The 21,423-nt window shown below is 42.0% G+C and overlaps 1 protein-coding gene across 2 annotated transcripts; it reads left to right on the forward strand.

The window, feature by feature from the left end:
* The first annotated feature begins 8,049 nt into the window (after positions 1-8,049).
* Positions 8,050-21,187, forward strand: LOC129324251 (olfactory receptor 1020-like). 2 transcript variants are annotated; one of them, XM_054971410.1, is made up of 2 exons: positions 8,050-8,637; positions 20,252-21,187. In XM_054971410.1, exons 1-2 carry the CDS (start codon positions 8,050-8,052, stop codon positions 21,185-21,187), a joined length of 1,524 nt encoding a protein of 507 aa, XP_054827385.1. The 2 variants fall into 2 exon arrangements, with proteins under 2 accessions (XP_054827385.1, XP_054827386.1); XM_054971411.1 differs by lacking the exon at positions 8,050-8,637 and adding an exon at positions 17,060-17,074.
* The last annotated feature ends 236 nt before the right edge of the window (positions 21,188-21,423 follow it).

Below are 21,423 nucleotides of genomic sequence, written 5' to 3' on the forward strand. Positions count from 1 at the left end.
CCCATGTTGGCTACTAAACCTAAAGGTGATTGCAAGAATGTTAACCAGTGCTCTTCATCTTCTGACTATCGCAAAATATATTTTATGACTGATCCATGTGTTTTACTAACTATAGCATATATTTGAAAGATGAATTCCTTTCTTTTGGGAATCTATCATGGAAATCATTTCCTGGATCTGGAAACGTAAGGTCAATTACCGTAAACAATTTCTATGGTAAAATGAAGAAGACAGATTCTGTGTGAACTCATAGTTTGGAAATTGGAGCAGAAAACTCCATTTTAAAATTTGTCTAAAATGTAAAATTCCAATATGACTTTATTAATAGCGATCATTTTCCAATGTTGCTTTGGGAAAAAACACCTTAAAATGGGGATGTACATTCAGATACTAACAACTCATTGGGCCAAAAAGACTGGGCTCATTTACATAGTCTTTGTAACAAATTGAAATAAAAAAAAGACTAATCTGTTTTCCCCTAGTTTTTTTCTGGTTCTTTTGAGACCACCAGGAATTCACACAACCTGCTGATATTGTGACATGACGTGGCCTGCAGCGGTGGTGATGGCTGCTTCTGGTGCCAGGAATAATGGTGCAGTTTGAAACGGACATAACCGCTGCTGTTCTGGGCTCCATCTCGTCAGAGGTTGCCCCACTAGTGCTGGCCTCTGCCTCTTCTCTTTGGTTCAGGCAGGTTTGAAAGACAGAGAGGGGTTAAGGATGGGTGAGATTGCTGAAATGGAGTTCATTTACAAATTCAGAACAATGGCGCCCCTGGGGTTGAATACAGATATTGGATTCTTATCTCACTACAGATGCCAACTTCTACTCTAACCAAATTGCATTGTACCACTGTATCTTTACATCCTGACAGCCTGCTTTGCTATAACCCTCCCATCTAATCAAGCTGCATTGTACTTTTGCATCATCGTGACACCCCCTCCCACTTTCTGGCTGGGATATAAGGGGTTAGGGTTCTCCCTACTCATATCTGAAGAAAGGAGCTGTGACTCATGAAAGCTCATATGTTGAATGTCTTGTTGGTCTCTAAGGTGCCTCACTCACATTCTGCTGTTCAACTGCAGACCATCACAGCTACCCACCTAAAACTGTGCCAGACCAGAAGCTCTCCAGCTTTTGTTGGCATTCGCCAGAAGTTAGTTTAAAAGCTGCTCTAACACATTTAAAATACTAAGTTCTAGCATCCTAGTTTTCATCACTTTTGTACAGGTTTGGTGTGATCCAGAAAATTTCCCAATGCATAACCAGTCTAAACCTTTCCTCAGTTTGTGCCAGTCTAGCTAAGCTGTCCCTGTGCATGGAACAGGTAACAGTTCTGAGAACACTACCTTTAAGGTCCTGGAATCTTCCTGGTGATTAATCCTCTGTCTACTACCCTATTTTTCCCCTCCAAGATCACAACTACATTCACTAATGTCATTCAGGCCAACATGCACCATGACAACTGACTCCTCTCCCAAATTATCTATCAGCCTGTGTAAACAGTTTGTGATGTCCATAACATATACAACAGGTGGGCAAGACACCATGCCATCACACAGCCCATTGCAGACTCTGCCTTGGATTTCTAACAAATCATTCATTAATAGAGGTGGGCACGGACCAGGGAAACCCCACGGATGCCAGTCAATTGTCACGGACCACGAACTTTTCATGGACCAGCCCCATTCATGGACCAGTTCATTGGTCTGTGGTCCATCATTTCCAGCAGCCCTGGATCTGCCCCTTCACACCCAAAGAGCCCAAACTCACAGACAATCTTCAGCAGCCTCTCCTTCAGCCACCCTCCAAGTTTGGTCAAGGTTGCATTTTGGATGTCTGAGTTACAGACTCCCAAAGCAGCCACCCCCAGTAAACTTCCAGTAAATACTAGAGTCACAAATGCCAATTGACTTGCATTGGCTCGCAGCACCAAAAAGTTGCAATGAGGCAAAATCAAACAGAAAAGGGTGGGAGAAGAACTCTCTCACTTGCCACACAGACACCTTCCCAGCCATTGCCTAGGGAATTAATTCTTGCTCCTTGCTCGCATAGAGAAGAATGAGAGGTCTCTGGTTGGCAGGCAGAGCTGCCTATCAAGGTTTTGAGAGCTAAGATTGGCTGCAGAACGTCCACTCCTCTGTTACAGAATGGGCACGCTCTGCTTGCCAAGTACAGCTGCCTATCAAGATTTTGAGGGCTAAGATTGGCTGCAGAATGTCCACTCCTCTGTTGCAAAATGGGAGCTCTCTGGTGGCAGGCAGAGCTTTCTATCAAGATTTTGAGGGCTAAGATTGGCTGCAGAACGTCCACCCCTCCATTGCCTAGGGAATGCATTCTTGCTTCTTGCTCCATAGAGCAGAATAGGAGCTCTCTGCTCAGCAGGCAGAGCTGCCTATCAAGTTTTTAAGGGCTGAAAAAGGTCTTTGGACGTCCCCTCCATTGCATAGGGAATTGATAGATGGGTGCCAGGATGTCTGGACTCATGGACCATGGACCAACAGACCAGCCCAAACGGACCAAATTTCATGAAAAAGGAGAGTTCCATGAACTGCATGTTCGGGAACCATGAACTGGGCTGAAACGTGCAAAATTTTAGTCCATTTTCTGGACTGTGTCCACCTCTACTCGTTACCAAAGGCCACCTCCCCCCAACCTCCAAAGGGAATCCTCAACACAAGAGGCTATCTGTTGATCATGCACCAAAGGGTCTCTTCTAAGAGATTATTTCCATCCTCCTTAGTCGTCCTAATTTGAAAGCCTCAATCTCAATGACGACAGTGGAGGTGTCAACACTAAAGTGGGACAGTTTCATCCACATCTTTCTCATCATCTCCCTTGAGGCTAGGTTGGGTAACCCTAGGGTGGGTAACCCCTAACCTCAAGGGAATAAATCTATTCATTGAGAGACAAGAGGTCCACACATTGAGCACATACCCACAATATAGTCAGTGGGTTTGAGCATGTGGCACTCTTTGCAGAACATGGGATAGGAATTGTCTGGAGCAAGTTTGCATAGGAGTTCACTCTAAGGATTCTATACCTTCTTCTGGCACTGTCTCAACCAAAAAAATAAGCTTCCTTTAAAAACTCTGCAGATTGTTTATTTTTGTGTATTCTTCCTATTTTTATATTTGTTTAAAGAAGTCTGTCATCTCATAGGCAGATACCCAACCATTAATACATTAATACCATAAAAGTACATGGTGTGATGCAGCATAAAATTCATCAGAAAACCTTAAAGTCAGGCCTCTGCTACAAGAAGCTAACAGTTTAAATTTAGATAATGGAGGGGAGATAACTGAGAAAAGGATAGAAGGAAAGTTGGAATGAATAGAAATTCATACCCCAAACAGCCCTTATAATATGAGCAACACCATGAACCTATGATTAATATTAGGTTGGGTTTTGCTTGAAATTTAGTCTAAGGGTGTGCAATTTGGGGTTCTGATTCCGAAAAAAACCCTGAATTGGGCTCAATTTGGAAAGATTCAGGATTCCCGAATTCCTTTTAGAAGGGGAGGTGAAACTGACAGAGCCTTCAGGAGGCAAAGAGGAAATTAACAAACTCTCTGAGCAGCTATCTCCCTGGCTCTGTAGAGAGGGGAAATTGACAAAGCCTTCCAATCTCTTTTAAAACTCAGCTTCCTGGCTAACATTGCGACCACTTCATATACTCCGCCTCGTGTAATTTGTCTCTTGCAGCTTGGCTGTTAGCCCATGCATAGCAGGATTTGGAAGATGCTCTGCAGACCCTTAGGAACAGGTCTTCGACACCCCCATTCCCAGATGGAGTCATGACCTGGACCTGCTTCTGGTGAACTGGGGAAGTTGGGGACCATTCAAGAATTCAAAGGAGTTTCTTGGCTTGGTTGAACCCTTTGCCCTGCTAGCCCTCTCATCTTCCAGTTTGTGCCACAGATAGCCATGGCCACAACGAGGCATGTTCTGGTTTTACTGGGGAAAATGGGGCTTTGCCTCCAACACCAGGAAAGATCACTTGGCTGGTTCCCTCTTGAGTGGGACCTGTGGCACAACCCCAGGCATGGTCCCAGGGGCCATGAGGAGGTGGGGGGGGGCTTTGGGGGCTGGGGTGATTAGGCCATCCATGGACCATCCATTGGGGCTCAATGGTCAGCTATAGGGGGCCCTCCCTCTGCTCCAGCCACTCTCATTCCTTGGACCGTCTCCTCTTCCTTATGACCACCTACCTGCTAGTCTTGTCTCATTTGGTTTGTTTATGTACTCATTTGGCTGGCCACTATGGACCTCTGCTGGCAGTCCAGTGAGAGAGGCATGTGGGGGGTCTGGGTCACATGGCCCCTTCTCAACTGCCCAGGGAATGCTGATCGCAAGTTTGGGGTCAGAAAGGATGGCACTGCCCCCCACTTGGGCAGATCCATGGCTTATTTCTAGGCATGACCCTGCTGATTGGTAGGTTCGCACAGCCGGGGGCACCAAGTTACATTATTGGAGCCCAGACTCCTCGCTGATTCTCTCTTTCTAGTTTCAGGTGCTGAGGTGATTCCTTTGTGGCATTATCAGATGGGAACAGATGCTTCCAGGTCTATTGATATCAAAGGGGCTAGGACTTGGGGGGGGCAGTGCTCCAGCACTTCTTCGTACCAGCAATGGCCCTCTGAAGACAACCTGAGACATTCATTCAAGGCCAGTTTGGGACTCCTCAAGGGGCCCTTGCCCAGGATGAGCCCCCTGTGGTACAGCTTGCTGGAGCATTGCTCATGGTGCCCAGCTCTCCATTTGACAGGAAGCAGCAGGCCAAGGCTGCAGGGCAGTCTGTTGTGACCTGAGGGGGAGTTGGTGATTCCTCACCTGGTCATCTCTTGTGGAACTGTGGCTATGTTCTTGCCTGGTGGTGCCTGCCCAGCTGGGGTCTGGATGTGTGGTTACAGGACATTTAAGGGGCCCACTGGATTTGGTTTTTCAGCTCTAAGCGTGTCGGCAGGATCCATTTTGTGGCTCTTGTGGTGGATTGGGCATTGGGCACTGATCCTTTTGGGGGAGAAACAGGGCCCACAAGCTCAGCTTCCCTATTATGGGTATCCTCTCAAGGGATCTGGGGAGTGAGGCATGGCAGGTGCATGCCCAGTGAGGGCTGTCAGATCTGCCTCACTCCCAAATGCCTGGAGTTCCACACAGGGGTGTACCCCCACATGGCATCCCACTGACTGTCATCCCATGGTTTCTCCCCTCAGCAGCAGTCTGAGGAGGCGTGGGGGGCATCACCTGGCAGACGGGTCAGCTGGTGCTTGGATCAGTGCCCTATGCAGTGCCAGTGCTCCGCTAGCTGTAATGTCAATAAAGTTGTGGCCTTTTTCAATTCCAACACTGTTGTCTGTTGTGTTTTTTTGCTTTGCCCCCTCGGTCTCCTCCCCATTCAGCACTGGCCTGAAAACACTGGCCCCCAGACTTATCTTGGGTCCCAGGTTGCAGGCCTTGCAGGGGAGGAGGGTGGGGAGGGCATAGTGGTAGCCTTGTTGCAGTGAGGGGTGTGGAAGCACAGAAGGCCTGGGCATCAAGGCACATCTGCTGCAAGCTCTGGTTGGGGGAGCTGGTCCCCACCCCTCAGCACTTGGCTTTTGGCCGGCATCCCACCCAGCTCTCCCTTTCATCACAACTTTGGAGCAAGCAGGTGGATTGGGCATTTGACACTGATACATTTGGGGGGAAACAGGGCCCACAAGCTCAGTTTCCCTATTATGGGAATTCCCTTAAGGGGTCTAGAGAGTGAGGCACGGCACGTGCATGCCCAGCAGGAGATGTCAGATCCACCTCACTCCCAGGTGGCAGGGGATCCACACAGGGATGTACACCCATGTGGCATCCCACTTACTGTCATCCCATAGTTCCCCTCCACAGCAGCAGCATGGGGGGGCATGGGGGTCATCAGCTGGCAGGCGGGTCAACTGATGATCAGATCAGTGCCCTATGCAGCGCCAATGCTCCACGGGCTGTAATATCAATAAAATTGTGGCCTCTTTCAACTCCAATGCTGTTGTCTGTTGTGTTTTTGTCTCCTTACCCCCGCCCCCCGCACTCTCCTCACCCATTCAGCACTGGCCTGCAACAAGAACTTCAATCCTAGGTATGGGACAGAGATAACTTTAGTAGCTCTGGTAGACAATCTTTTTCTAAATGGACAAACAGACATGCTTTTTTGTTTATTTTTTCTTTCATAGGGGTGAAATACACATTTCTATGAGATCTTAAAATTAGGTATAGAAAAGGACCCATTATATATGATTACAGATGAGAATGATCTTAAATTGGAATGGAGGTTTGTTCTCCCGAGGAACAGCCAGAGATTGCAACAACAATTACATGTACTCTTTTGGGAAAGAAATACATAAACTACATGAAATATATACAACTTCTATAAACAACATAATACGGTCTTAATAAGAATCATTACAAGTCCCATCAAGGCTGCATGTCATGTGAGGAGCCATCTAGAAATTGATCAACAACTACCACACACATTTCTTTAAAGAACATGAAGACACACAGCCCCTTGAAATGGAGTACAATATGAATGAAGCTCTGCTTGACTGCAGGTGAGGCTGAGACTGGGCAATGAAACTCGTACATGTGGAATTCTGTGTCTAACACTGACAATCAAACAGCACCAGGGATGGAAGAATCCATTATTTGCAATAAGGACAGTTGATGTTATAAAAAGTTTTATCTATGGTTAGTGTTTTCTTCTTAATAAATATATTCAATTAATTTTAGTAGCTTAAACCACTGAATTCACAGATTTTGGTAACTCAGTTTTTAGTGCTTAGACAATTATGACAAGTGAATTAATAAACAGAAGATATGTTTCATACTAATACTGAGGTTGAGAGAAATACTGTTTTTAATGGAAATATGTAAAATAGTGTCATGAGTTGCTCAAGTGCATCATGTTCTTGCACTAACATAACAATAAACTCATCACTTCCCATCATGCTACAATTTTACCACTTTCTTAGTTTATTTAGTAAAAAGTGTTTCCTTTCTTAATCCAATTTCCAACAGCCTTCTTAATCAGAACATTTGCAGGGTGGTAAGGAATTAGGTGCAAAGGTTTTATAAAGAACATTTTGACAGTTTTTAAATTTAATTACAAAATATTTAATATATAATTCTTACCAGTAAATTAAATTAGGCATTTCCCCCTTACTAAGATACAAAAATATTAAGCAATAGAGGATTTTTCTTAGCCACAACTTTAAAGCAGGTCTTGTTAATAAGCATGATGCAAAATGCATATTGGCTATGGATAATAGACGTACAGACAAAATAATATAGCTCTTATCTGTGTTTGTTTTCATGAAAGTAACTCTTGCACAGTTCAGTGGACTCACACCAGGTAAAGGTGCTCAGGATTTCACCTTCAATAAATTCAGTGCTAGTGAAATAGAACGAAGGGGCATTTCTAAATCAGAATCATCAACCACATTCAGCTACGTCATGGCTATAGTGCATCAGGAGCAGGTAAGTTTGGTGCTGGCCTCAATGCCAAAACATAGAAGTGTACAATGTGAACTAGTGTACTCATCTATACGTATATATTTTGATTTCCAGCTGTTTAATCTGGGTTTAAGAGGAAATTCCATGTAAATCAACATATGGTTCCTCAAAGAGAGTTTCTTCTAGACATATATTAACCACATTATCAACTGAACAATAAACAAGAGTAGTTCATCAGTTAATAAAAATCTTGAATGATTCTACCCATTCACAGCCTATGTGCTTATCTTGGTATCTGCTTTTGTCCTTGGTGCTGAACACACACATCATAAAATGAATCTTGAAATGGCTACATTCTGTGCTAATGTAAAAAATGACTTAGGCCATAAGAAAGTGTCATTGAGCATTTTAGGTAAAAGGTGAAAAATAACTAACACTAACATTTATTTGTTTCCCTAAATTCATAATTTGTAATTGTTCCAATTGTTCATTATTATTTTATATCTGTTTCCATAGTGATACATTTTATTCTGATTTTAGACTTTATTTTAGTAGGATCATTCTACTGAAAAAATGAAGGAGGCAAATTGGACTCAAGTGTCTGAATTCATTCTCTTAGGATTCTCAGAACAATGGGAATTGCAGATAATATTGTTCTGGCTCTTTCTACTCATTTACCTACTAACTCTAATAGGAAATGTGAGTATGATTGTGCTGATTCAGACAGATTCCCTCCGACACTCTCCAATGTATTTTTTCCTCAGTAACCTGTCCTTCACTGACATCTGCTGCTCCTCAAGCATCACACCTAGGTTTCTGTATGATCTCTTTGTAGGTAGCAAGGTTATTTCATTCAATGCATGTGCAACCCAGATGTGGTTCTTTGCGATCTTTGCCACAACTGAGTGCTACCTTTTAGCTGCCATGGCTTATGATCGATTTGTCGCTATCTGTAACCCTCTTCTTTATCCAGTCACCATGACCAAAAATATCTGTCTCCAGCTTCTTGCTGGCTGTTATCTGGCAGGAGTTGTGACTGCCATTGCCCTTACCAGTGGTACATTCAGTCTTTCTTTCTGTGGACCCAATGAAGTCAGTTCTTATTTCTGTGACATCCCTCCTTTGCTTCGACTCTCCTGCTCAAATAATTATATTTCTAAGGCAGTACTCTTTGTCGTCTCTGCTTTTGATGTGATATTGAACGCAGTTATCGTTCTTGTCTCCTATGCTTATATCCTTGCCACTATCTTGAGGATGCGGTCATCAAAAGGAAGACGTAAGACCTTCTCAACCTGTGCATCGCACTTGATGGCCATTGTACTGTACTTTGGGACACTGTCTTTCATGTATGTTCAACCTGGAGGGCTTGAGAATGTGGAACAAGACAAAATAGTGTCAGTTTTCTATACCATTGTGATCCCCATGCTGAACCCTGCCATCTACAGTCTGAGGAATGAGGAAGTGAAAAAAGCCCTGAAGAAAAAAATGAATAAGAAAATCTTTCTTCAGCTGGCAAACTTATGAGGTTCCATCTGGTGCTGATTGCAGCAATGTCCCCTTGTGCTTCTTGTCTTCTTGCTGTTCCAGTAATTGCTAAGCCAATTTTTTTAAAAATGCATTTTAAGACTAAAGCATATATTTTACTGACTATACCGCATATTTCATTTCCCCATATACTAAAATGTGCCAGCTACATTCTTCTGAAAACTTTTTCTTTGTGCTGCTCTGTTAGGACTCTTTGTATCTCAAGATTTAGATCAATGGCCTTTTATGTTTTAGGTCCCATCTTCTGAAATGGCATATCAGAATGGGTGCACTGGACAACTCCACTTGCAGCACTAAGAAAGGAATGTAAGACTGTTGTATTTCAGAGTGCAGAATGTATTCTGTTTTGGCATATCTGGCTTTGTTTCAACCTTTGCATTGTTTTAAACTTTTTAATGGATTGTTATATTTTTGTGTATTTGAAGCTTTTTGTTGCTTTGTTAGCTATGTTGAGTTTAAGGTGATAAGGAGGGATAAAATATTTTCAATAAATTAATATTTGAAAAAAGTTTTTGCTTTTGGACACTGGACCAGGTTCTAAACAGAGTTCTTTGGTCATTGTATGGTTATGGAAGGATTGTGGGGATGTATTGCCCCTGTATAAATCAATGGTACAGCCTCATTTGGAATACTGTGTACAATTCTGGTTACCACACCTCAAAAAAGATATTATAGCACTGGAAAAAGTGCAGAAAAGGGCAACTAGAATGATTAAAGGGATGGAACACTTCCCCTATGAAGAAAGGTTAAAGTGTTTGGGGCTCTTTAGCTTGGAGAAATGACAACTGAGGGGTGACATGATAGAGGTTTACAAGATTATGCATGGGATAGAGAAGGTAGAGAAAGAAGTATTTCTCTCCCTTTCTCACAATACAAGAACTTGTGGGCACTCAATGAAATTGCTGAGCAGTTGGGTTAGAATGGATAAAAGGAAGTACTTCTTCACCCAAAGAGTGATTAACACATGGAATTCACTGCCACAGGAGGTGGTGGCAGCTTCAAGCATAGACAGCTTCAAGAGGGGATTGGATAAACATATGGAGCAGAGGTCCATCAGTGGCTATTAGCCACAAGGTATAGATGGAACTCTTTGTCTAGGACAGTGATGCTCTGTATTCTTAGTGTTTGGGGGGGCAATCAGTAGGAGGGCTTCTAGTGTCCCTTCCCCATTGGCAGGCCTCCTGATGACACCTGGGTCTTTTGGCCACTGTGTGGCATAGAGTGTTGGACTAGATGGGCCATTGGCCTGATCCAACATGGCTTCTCTTATGTTCTTATGTTGGAAAACGGAGCAAGAACTTTTTTTTATCAACTTCAAATTCAGCTAAAACTTAGAATTCCAGTTTGACTTTTTGAATACTTAGCAACCATTTTTAACTGCAAGTTTAGAAATATGAAGGCTAATTTGAAAACGACACATCATTAAGGGTGATTAGTGTAGTGGCCATGTTTGCAGATGAAACAAAATTGTTCAGAATGGCGAAAACTGAAGCTGACTACATGCTTAAGCCAAGATGAAAGGACAGTTTCCCATTTGAAGTGATTTTTCTCCCTTATGTTGCCATATTTGATTACTTTTGTCAGCCTGCTAAGGCTACTACTGCTACTTAATTATCACATGATCAGTGTTGAGAATTCAAATTCATTATCTAGTTTTAATATTTTTTATCTTGGATTTGTAATACAGTAATTCCTTGTTCTATTGCAATGTTGATTACCTTTTATTCTACAGAAGGAGGCAATTTTGAAAGGTAGTAAAATCAATCCTATGGAATTTCTCCAATAACATTCTAAACTTAATTCTAAGTAGGTGGGCTTAGGATAAAGCTACCCTGAGTCACTTAATCTTCTAAAAGAACTTCAGAAGCAAACAATGCCTTGTATGCCACTATGGAAAGGTCAAATAGTTAAAGAAAGAGTTGTGTGTTCTTGCTTTATGAATTTAATAGGGTACAAGTGACTTAAAGGCAAGTGTTCTTTTATATGTACACTGCATACTTAAACACATCAAGAATTTTAGTCAGATGTAAATTTTAATTTACATATAAAACCATAGCTGTTAAAAAAAAGTATAAACTATCCAGCTAATTACATACAACATGTAAAAAGTAGCCATGCCAGCCTATAAATAGTTCAGTACAACTGGAAATGTATGAAGTCCTGATGTGTATCCTTGTCTTTATTTTCTTCAATGTACAACTGAGTTCAAAGGTTCTGCTCGAATGTCCCGTCTGTCTCTTCATCAATTTCTCCGATTACAGCACTGTAAAAGGAATTAAAGAGCTACTGGTGAAAAGCATGTTCAGCTTTGAAATAAACTTGATACAGTGGTGCAAAAAAAAAAAAAACTGAAACTGACTGTGAAGAGCCCCAGGAAGACCTCCACAAATTGAGTGGGTGGGAAACAATGTTGCAAATTAAATTCAATGTACGTAAGTGTAAAGGGATGCATATTTGATCAGTCAGTCACTAGTCTCTATTTGATTACAGAACAAGAAGTGGACCATGATAAAAAGCAGCACCCTTTACTATTTGAATTACTAGTAGAGATGGGCACAAACAACAATTTTATATAAAAAGCCACGAACAGCCCAATCCGCTGTTCATGAGCAAGCTGTTTGTGAGGCCCTGTTCCCAGTGAACATGTGTTCATTCCAAGCCCTCTTCATGGCGTTCATCAGCTGTTCGTAAAGCCAGATAGTCTGGCGACTTTCAATCAATTCCCCTGGCAACACAGGCATGGACTGTCTGAACTCCTTCTGGCTTTCCTTCTGGCTTGTAAACCCTCAAAGTAGCTTCGAGCAGACAGTCCAGTTTTTGCCACTGTGAAGAGAAAATGACATGAAAAGGGGAGACCCATGGATCATGCCTTTCCCAGGGTGCAATCTCTCTGAAACTTGGGGGGTCTTCAGAGGACAGTGAGGGCTATTTCCCCTGCAAATGTGGTGAGTATTGGACATTGGGAAGGTCAGTTTGTAACTCCTCAATTAGCTTCCAGCAGACAGTCCAGTTTTTGCCACTGTGAAGAGAAAATGACATGAAAAGGGGAGACCCATGGATCATGCCTTTCTCGGGGTGCAATCTCTCTGAAACTTGTGGGGGGGTCTTCAGAGGACAGTGAGGGCTATTTCCCCAGCAGATTTGGTGGGTATTCAACATTGGGAAGGTCACTTTGTAACTTCTCAATTAGTTTCCAGCAAACAGTCCAGTTTTTGCCACTGTGAAGAGAAAATGACATGAAAGGGGGAGACCGATGGATTCTCCTTTCCCCAGCTCAAGTTCAGCTAAGTCCCAAGGGGGCTGTTCTGGCTCCCACGAACCTCCAACTACGAACATGTTTGTGAACATGTCACGTCCGTTGATGTACGTGAATCCCTGTTCGTGAATGGTAATGAACAACGAACATCACGCCCTTTCCCCCCTGCCCTGTCCGTGCCCATCTCTAATTACCAGTCCCTCCCCTAAACAAATTCTGTTGACTGCTCTGCTGAAAAAAAGGTCTGGAAAAGCAAGTCTGTGTGGTGCATCTGTTCTAAACAACGGGGTGTTTGGGAATATTATAGATACTGATACAGCCAATATTTAAGCTTCCCAACACTGGTTCCAGAAATTCCAGGAGATTTAGGGGACAGTGCCTGGGATGAGTAGATTTTGAGGAGGGCAAAGCTCAGCAAGGACATTATATCACTTTGTGACATCATGTTCTGTGATACCACTTCCAGGTCAAAAGATGAGTCCTCAAAACGCTGAGGCCTGGAGGGAGAGAGGTTTGTCCCCTGTATTCCATCTTGTTAAGCTATCAGAGCCCAGGTTGGTGATCACTGCTCTGATGAGTGTGCATGGCTTAGCTGCAGAGAGTCATGTTCACATGTCTTAGCAAGGCCCTGATCGATTCCTAGAGTTTGCCTGTGTTACTGTCCAATATGGTATAAAACGGAGTTTCTAATATGATTCTTTTGTTCTTGGACTATCAGTCTGACAGGTTGCTGCCCTTAGTCATTTCATTCTTGGGCTAGCCTTTAAATGGAGAGCTGGCCCTTGGTATTTTGTTCTGTTTGGAACATTTCAGCTTGACTTTTGCAAGGTAACATCTGTTTCATTAGGTAGAAGAACCTATGAAATAATTTGAGGGGTTAGTTACAGTCGTTCATACTATTTCTGCAGCCAACCCGCATAGCAAGCTGAGACTATAGTCCAAGACAAACATTCAGGTTTGTATCCTTCAGTTTTTCTCAGCAAGGTTTGAAGCCTTCCTTCAGCTTACACGTAGAGCTATTTACGGAATGACAGAAACTCAAACCAACAAAGGTCTTCCTCAATGGAGAGAAGAAAAGAGATTGAGAAGCCAAGAGTGATAAGAAATTAATGTGAGCATATGCGGTGCTTTTATTTGTATCCTACCCTATGCACATATTGTAACCTGTTTAGAACCATACCATTAAGCACCATTAAGACTAAATATAAAGGGCCAGATCTGTTGAACCAGGGCTCAACACTTCAACAGGGATGAAACAGGGATCAACGGGAATCATGGTAACTAAAGTGCAGGGTCCCCAACATAGTGACCATACACTGACCTCTTTCCTGGCATCTGCCAAGAGTTTTTAGGACGTGGATGAGGCAGGATGGGGATCATAGCCAGCAGAAGTTCTGATTGGCTACTGTAAATCTGACCAGGTGCCACCAAAGCACAAGGATCGTCACTGCATTACTGAGGTAAGCTGTGTGAATTCTAGAAAATATGTTTAAACTATACATTCATTTTAAAAGGCATTCTATTAAACAAGACATTCTGTATGAAATGTTGAAGAGCTATGTGAAGAAGGTTTCCTAAGTGCAGCAAGAGAAAGGGAAAGAGTTAACAATTGCCTGGAATGAGATCTTGATTGTACAGTGAGAACCAGCCCTGACTGGCCAGTGAGAACCAGCCCACAGGTGGACAGTTGCTGATAGGAGTTTGTTTTCAGAAGGAGTGTGGGCAAGAGTCTGACAGGGAAGGACAGACAACTTCCTCTATGGTGTAAGGGAAAAAGAATCATTGTAACATTTTGTAACATTGTTGTCAGACCCTGCGTTGGGATCATCAGAGCCTGGAGGGGGGGCACCCTCCAGGATGGCCTTGGTGGTGTGCTAGGCTCTGACAAGGCCTCAGAAATGGGGGGAGGAGTGGGGTTCACAACACCCTTGTCTCCTCTCTCTTTCCACTGGGCTGGCACTCTCCGCCACTGCCTCATTGTCGTGCTCATACCTGCTTGCTTGCTTGCTCTCTCCATCTCTCTTCTCTTTCCTCTGTGAACTCCCAGTCTACTCCTCACTAGCTTGCCTGGTAGGCCCACTTTATATGGCACTTCTGGGGCAAGTCCCCACCTACCTCCATGCTTTGTCCTGTCTAGGTCTGTCCTGTTTCTCCTCTGTGTGATGACCAGCACTGCTGGCCTGTCCAGGGGCCTATCTGAGGGTTCCCCCTGCCCTCAGCCCCTCCCCCTTCAAGTGCTGTTGTGCAGGGTAGGGCTGGCTGGGCCGCACCAGCCTGGATACCATGGTGGTGCCCTCCTCCGCGGCTCCACCCCAGTGCCCTGGTCCCTCAGCAGGTCAGGAGATGAGCCGTGGCTCAAGTGAGGCCCATGGTGGCCCTCTGCTGCCTTGGCTGTTGCTCACTGCACCTGCTGCATGGAGACCTCCTCTGTCACCTCCTCCTGACATCCTGGTGCCTGTTGCCTCCTCTGCTCCTGTCCTGGTGCCTCCAGCTGTAGTGTTCCATGGTGCCACTCCTGAAACCTCAGCGTTGCTCCTGGGAAAACAGTTTTAAACTAACTCCAGGAAACTTGAGTTGTCAAAGGGAACTCTGTGAAGAAACATTGTTGCTGTAACCAAAGTAGTAAATAAAACACCTCTCACTGTTAAGAACTAAGAATATAATTCACTAAGCTTGAAGAAAACTATTTTGTCTGTTGTTCAAAGAGTATTCTGTTTTATCAACAAAATTTTACTCCAGTGTTTTCATTGCCTGACTGCCCTTATTTAATTCCTGCCTGTTCAATAAAGTTGTTGTTTATTTTGAAATTTATATACTCTCCAGTGCCATTTCGAACAACAAAAAGGAAAACGGTCCCTGCTTCTCTCCATCAGGTTTTTGGGCTGCGCTAAGAAAAGACGTATTTCCACCCAGCGTAGAGGCTCCAAGTCGATCAACAATAAAAAAACCCATCTAAAATAAGATGAAAAACACATATGTAACTTTATACAAAATTATGAAAAAATTGAATGGGAGAAAGGGTCAGTGATAATCAGTAAGGGAAAACAAGATAAAACAGAAAACCCTTCATTTGCTTATCTGAACCGTCTTTGTCATTGATGACATCTCCTAAGTGTGTATGCATTTGCTCTCTACTAACATAGAGGACACCTTTTATTTCTGCCATTGACCATCCCTCCCCTCCATCTTTTGGACAGGTATGATGCCTATTGATGGGGGAAGGAGAAACCATGTCTTGCACCTCTATGACCCTGGTTTCTTTCTAACCATTAGCATATGTATGCAAGACCCTTTTCCTCTGTCCCCATAAAGCAGTTGGGCTAGCTGCTGAGCCTGTGAGAGAGAAGTTGGAGTCCCATCATCTCCCATCTGGGACTCTGCCTTTATACTTCTATGTGCAATGTATGGTAGTTACCAGTTAGAAGGAACCAGGGAATGAAGCCACAACTTGGTTCAATATCAACTTTTCAAAATCTTTTTATACCCCTCTTGTCATAAAGCAAACTGATTATTGTCTCTTGGGGAATAATTAGTTGTTCTCATTCTTGCTTCATGTGTACTAGTTTTTCATTTTTCTAGGTATGACAAGTCTGCTCTTAATTGGTTCCATGGTGCATATATGCCATTATGAAGTCTCAAAGGACTGCCAAAGCCAAATATAAAATCTATCTTATCCATGGGAAGTCACCATTTGGGGCCCTCCTCCTCTTTGTTTCTTTTAATAGTTACCATTGACAAGTTAAAACTGAGTAAGAAAAATAAACTTCACATAGACATGCTAGTAAAATCTGGTATGGTATCTGAAGAGAATTACTAGAAGATCTTACACATTTTCATTGTTACATCATTTACATTGCTACAAAAGCTAGAAACCTGTGATTCACCTGACATCTGTTTTATAAGTGCTTGCTTTATCAAGGAGTTGAAGGTAAAGAATCCATGATGGACCTTGGTAGATATCTTTGCAGCAGGTTTGATTTTAGGAGAACTTTATGCTGAGATTGGGAGGGGGGAGTCAAGTTGTTGGTGGCTTTACGTTCCAATAACCCAATTGGGGAGGAACAGGATAAAATGGTAGCTGAAATTTCTTTGGCAGAAAGTTGTGGGGGGGAAGCTGGCAGCAAACTTTGCACACCAGAATGTCTACAGGGAAGTAGAGGATGAAGGCCATGGAAAACAAAGCTCTGGGATGAAAACTGAAGTTACCATCAAACATGGACCTATTTATTTGATGAAAAATCTAATGACAAAAATTTACTGTAATTTAAATGCAGCATGTACCCTTTCACTTAAAGTTATCTCCTTGAAAAACAGCAGCAAAAGTTTGGCTAAAACACTGTTTGAACCAGATTTCTTGGTCAGTATTCCACTGAACTTCCAGATAAGGCTTGGGAATCTGTTGGATAATTGATCAATCCATGTAATTGCATGAAAGGCTGTAGGCCATTTTTTATGCAAGTTGAGGGCTAGCAGAGCCTCGAATAGCTTGGATCACTTTTGGATTCTTCTGTCCCATGGAAGTATTCCAACACATCCTTTTACAAATTCTGGGGAGTTCTGCTCTCACTCAAAGGAGCTGCAGAGCAGCCATTAAAATATGATCAAAACAGATCTTTATAAAGTAAACAGATCCATTTATGAAAGAACCAGAAAAGTGTTACTTTGGAAGAGCATAGTTTCAAACTGGAATGGTTAATAAGGATAATACTTCCAAAATATTTTAGAACATAAATATAATGTGCTTCCAATGTCACTAAATGCTTGATACTTTCTTGATTTCAAATGGTGAGGACATTGGTAAGTGGTTTCCTAAGGGTTGATGGCAAAATATTGGCAAAAAGTAAAAGGTGGAGTTGCAGCAACTTGTAATGGGGATATGGATTAGAGCACATTATACCTTAGTGATACACGTGTATTCTAGTGATTTTGTATGAACTTTAATGTAGTTTTTTTAACAGATTGTATAACCACACAACTGTTCTTTTAATTTTTGACAGCCAATTAAAAATAGTGACAATAGCAGATAAATACTGTTATAATGGATCAACAATGATCTACTTACTTAACTTTTCTTTAATGAGTTATATAATTTATCTTGCCTCTGGACATAGCATTACTTTTTGGCTACATAGAATGTCACATGATTGAAAATCTGAATAATTAACTAAATCTAAAACCAATCATGATTTTATATTGCTATCACATGTGAAAGATCTTTGTTTTCTCATTGGATATCATGTGCCAATTTCTATAAAAGAAGCTACTCAGATAAGGAGTCTCGCTGAAAGAAATTACAAGAAGATATAGGTGAAAAAATTATACTTATCTGTGCACTTATTGAAAATTCAATGCACTTCATAGGAAATTTGATTTTGAATCAATCTTAGATTTAATTAAGAGATGTTAGGTGAATTAATCCTTGTTGCTTGTTATGATGGACACCCCTTCACTCCCCCACCCTGAGGCAGATTTCCCCACCAAAATCCAAGTTTGCCTGCTTTGGCTGAGCAGCCCCAAGTAGCATGTCTCTATTTGTGCTTTTAAAGTTCTTTTGTGTCCCACCCTGATAAGCAGTTATAATTATAACAACTCAGGTTTCTGAACTGGGAAAAGCTGTGTGGGAAATGGCACTGGAGACTGTATAATGTTCAAAATAAACAACTTTATTGAACAGGCAGGGATGAAATAAGAATAGTCAGGAAATGAAAGAGCTGAGATAAAATTTGTTGGCAGATCAAAATACTCTTTGAGTAACATGCAAAATAGTTTCCTTGGAGCTTAGTTTCTTATATTCTCAGTTCTTAACAGTGAGAGGTGTTTTATTTAATACTTTTGTTACAGCAACAATGTTTCTTCACAGAGTTCCCTTTGACAACTCAGGTTTCCTGATGGTAGTTCAAAACTCTTTTCCCTTTACAAGAGACCTGGAGCCCTCCTCAGAGTCAAACTCTCTTTAAATACTGGACAGGAATTATTTTTCACCTAAGAAGATATAACCCTTCTTTGCTTGGCTTGAATGGGAGACTCCACTTGCTACCCAATCATTCTTTGAGAAAGAAACACCCCCTGTTCTATTGTGGCTGTGTAAACAGGTTTCAGCTTGTGTTGGCTTTGTATTTGAAATTCTTAATTAGAATTCTCCTCATGGCAATGCTATTACAGTTAGGCCAAGTGATCTCTTTTTCCTCATACTAGAGAGGAACCTGTCTGATTTTCCCTGTCAGACTCTCACACACACTCTCCTCAAAAATCCTATCAGCAACCAACTCTCATTCAGAAATTTGGTTCTGACTAGCCAATCAGAAAGAAAGGTGAAGCCTGCCAATCAAACCCTTAACAACAAACAACAACATTTGATTTATATACCACCCTTCAGGATGACTTAACAGCCACTCAGAGCGGTTTACAAAGTATGTTATTATTATCCCCACAACAAAACACCCTGTGAGGTGGAAGAAGCTGAGAGAGCTAGAAGCTGCTTGTGACCGACCCAAGGTCACCCAGCTGGCTTCAAGTGGAGGAGTGAGGAATCCTGCGCTCTTAACCACTACACCAAACTGGCTCCAGGCAATTGTTAACTCTTTCCCTTCCAACTCTGATTGATGCACTTAGGAAACCTGCTTTAAGGTGCATTCTGCCACACTTGTATTTGTTTCATTCTTACTGGTTCTATCTTAATAGTCCTTTTTATTTTGATATATTATTTATTTCAATAACAAATAAATATAAAACTCTAATTAGAAGTCTTTGTGCATCTTGATTGGGAAAGTAAATAAAGGATAAGCCATATAAAATATTTGTACTAATTAATCAGGTCTCCAAAAGAGAGATCTCTGTTTTAAGTCTTAGTTCATAAGGCCTTGAAGCTGCCCAGAGTTGGGATATAAATCTTGATAGTTAGAAAGCTTAATGAGATACAGATAAGCATTCTGTTACACACTGTCAACTCACTTTCCCACTGTCAGTTGGTGTACTATATCTTTTAAGAGGGATGCACTGATGGTATCATGCCTGGGGACCCTTTATACCTGAATGTTTTATCTAGAAGGCCAGGCATGAAAATCATGAGGCAGCATAATTTTAAACAGATAAAGAGTTTAAACCGATAAAGAGATAAAGAGTTTAATAAAGCGGTTCCCTCTCTGCCAGAGTTAAAGCAACAATTAAACTTATTTGCTTCTAGAAATTGATTTTTCCCCTTCTAGTCCACTGTGACTTTCAGAGTGCATTATGTATGTATGTGCTATCAAGTTGCAATGGACTTACAGTAACCCCAGAAAGGGGCTTTCAAGGCAAGTGAGAAGTAGGGTTGGTTTACCAGTGGCTTCCTCTGCAGGATCTTTGATGGTCCCCCATTCAAGTACCAACCCTGCTTAGCTTCGGAGACCTGATGAGATCTGGCTATACCATGCCATTCCACATGCTGCATAGTGGATTAAAATGTGTTTAATCCAGGACAGTATAAAACACTGGCCTGGATCAAGGAATGTAATTCATAGAAACACAGAAATTACACTGATTATAATACTAGGGGAAATGGTAGCGCAATCTTGGTAATTGCTGCAATTCATATCCAGAATGAATATCCAGAATTTATTCACACAAGTGTGGGTGGGGGAGGGCTTTTTTCAAGGGCAAAATGTATTGTGAATGAGCTCTAAATGTGGAAATTTACAGCTGTCTCTCCCTGATTTCCCCAAGTGCAACCAGCCCATCAGCCCCATGGAATAATCCTGAGGTTGAATTGTAGCTTTCCAAGTGAGATTTTAGGAAAAAACTGAGAAACACAAAACCTGTTAGGACATCACATGTCAAATCAACTGAAAACTATAGAAGCTCCCATGAAAGTCACTTGATATAAGGATCTGAATTAAAGGGAGAATTTGAAGTTCTATTTAACTCTCAGTCACCTAAACAATTTTAGCTGTCTGACATTTTTTTATCATTTCAGGAGAATAAAATGCACATGGTAAGATAATGGACAAAGAAAATTACACTACAATGAATGAATTCATTCTCCTTGGACTGACAGATCGACCCGAGCTACAGATTCCACTCTTTGTAATCTTTCTATGGATCTATGCTGTCAGCTTGGTAGGAAATCTAGGGATGGTGGTCTTAATTGGAATTGACTCTCGACTTCACACCCCCATGTATTTCTTCCTCTGCCACTTGTCCTTTGTAGACTTTTGTTATTCCACTGTCATCACCCCTAAGATGCTGGTGAACTTTGTAGCGGATGTCAATGTCATTTCATTCAGTGAATGTGCTGTGCAATTCTACTTATTTGGTTCATGTGCCGGCATTGAGGGGTTCCTTTTGGCAGCAATGGCATATGACAGGTACAATGCCATCTGTAATCCACTTCTGTACAAAGCTATCATGTCTTGGAAAGTCTGTGCCTACTTAGTAATTGCGTCATTTCTAGCAGGATTCATTAATGCAGCAATACACACCTATTTTACATTTCAGCTACAATTCTGTGACTCCAATATCATCAACCATTTCTTCTGTGACACTCCCCCACTTCTAGCACTCTCTTGCTCTGACATACACATCAATCTGATCATCATTTTTGTTTTTGCCACTTTCAATGAATTAAGCTGTCTCCTTACAATTCTAGTCTCCTACAGCTATATCCTCTCTGCCATCTTAAGAATCAGCACTTCTGAAGGGAGACATAGAGCCTTTTCCACCTGTGCCTCCCATTTACTGGCTGTAACCATATTCTTTGGAACTATCTTGTTTATGTATTTGAGACCCAGCTCCAGTCATTCTATGGATCAGGACAAAATAGTGTCCGTATTCTACACTGTAATGATCCCTATGCTGAACCCCCTTATCTATAGCTTAAGAAACAGGGAAGTAAAAGATGCTGTGAAGAAAGCAGTTGGCAGGAAAATCTTTTAATATGACTAGGCAAAAGATGTGACCAAAAGAAGGAGTCCTGTCATCATTTAGGTTTAGTCCCTTCTGCAAAAGCATAATTCTTCACAATCCACACAATCCCCTCCCTGGTAGCATAATGGGAAACCTTTTCTTCAGGAGAACCACGAGACATTGTGATTTGGTTTCTTACCTGGACTTCAGGATGAATCCAACTGTCAATGCAAAGTATGCAGAAGAAATGGCCAGCAGATGAGAGC

Source organism: Eublepharis macularius, chromosome 2 (assembly GCF_028583425.1).
Source record: "Eublepharis macularius isolate TG4126 chromosome 2, MPM_Emac_v1.0, whole genome shotgun sequence".
NCBI lineage: Eukaryota > Metazoa > Chordata > Lepidosauria > Squamata > Eublepharidae > Eublepharis > Eublepharis macularius.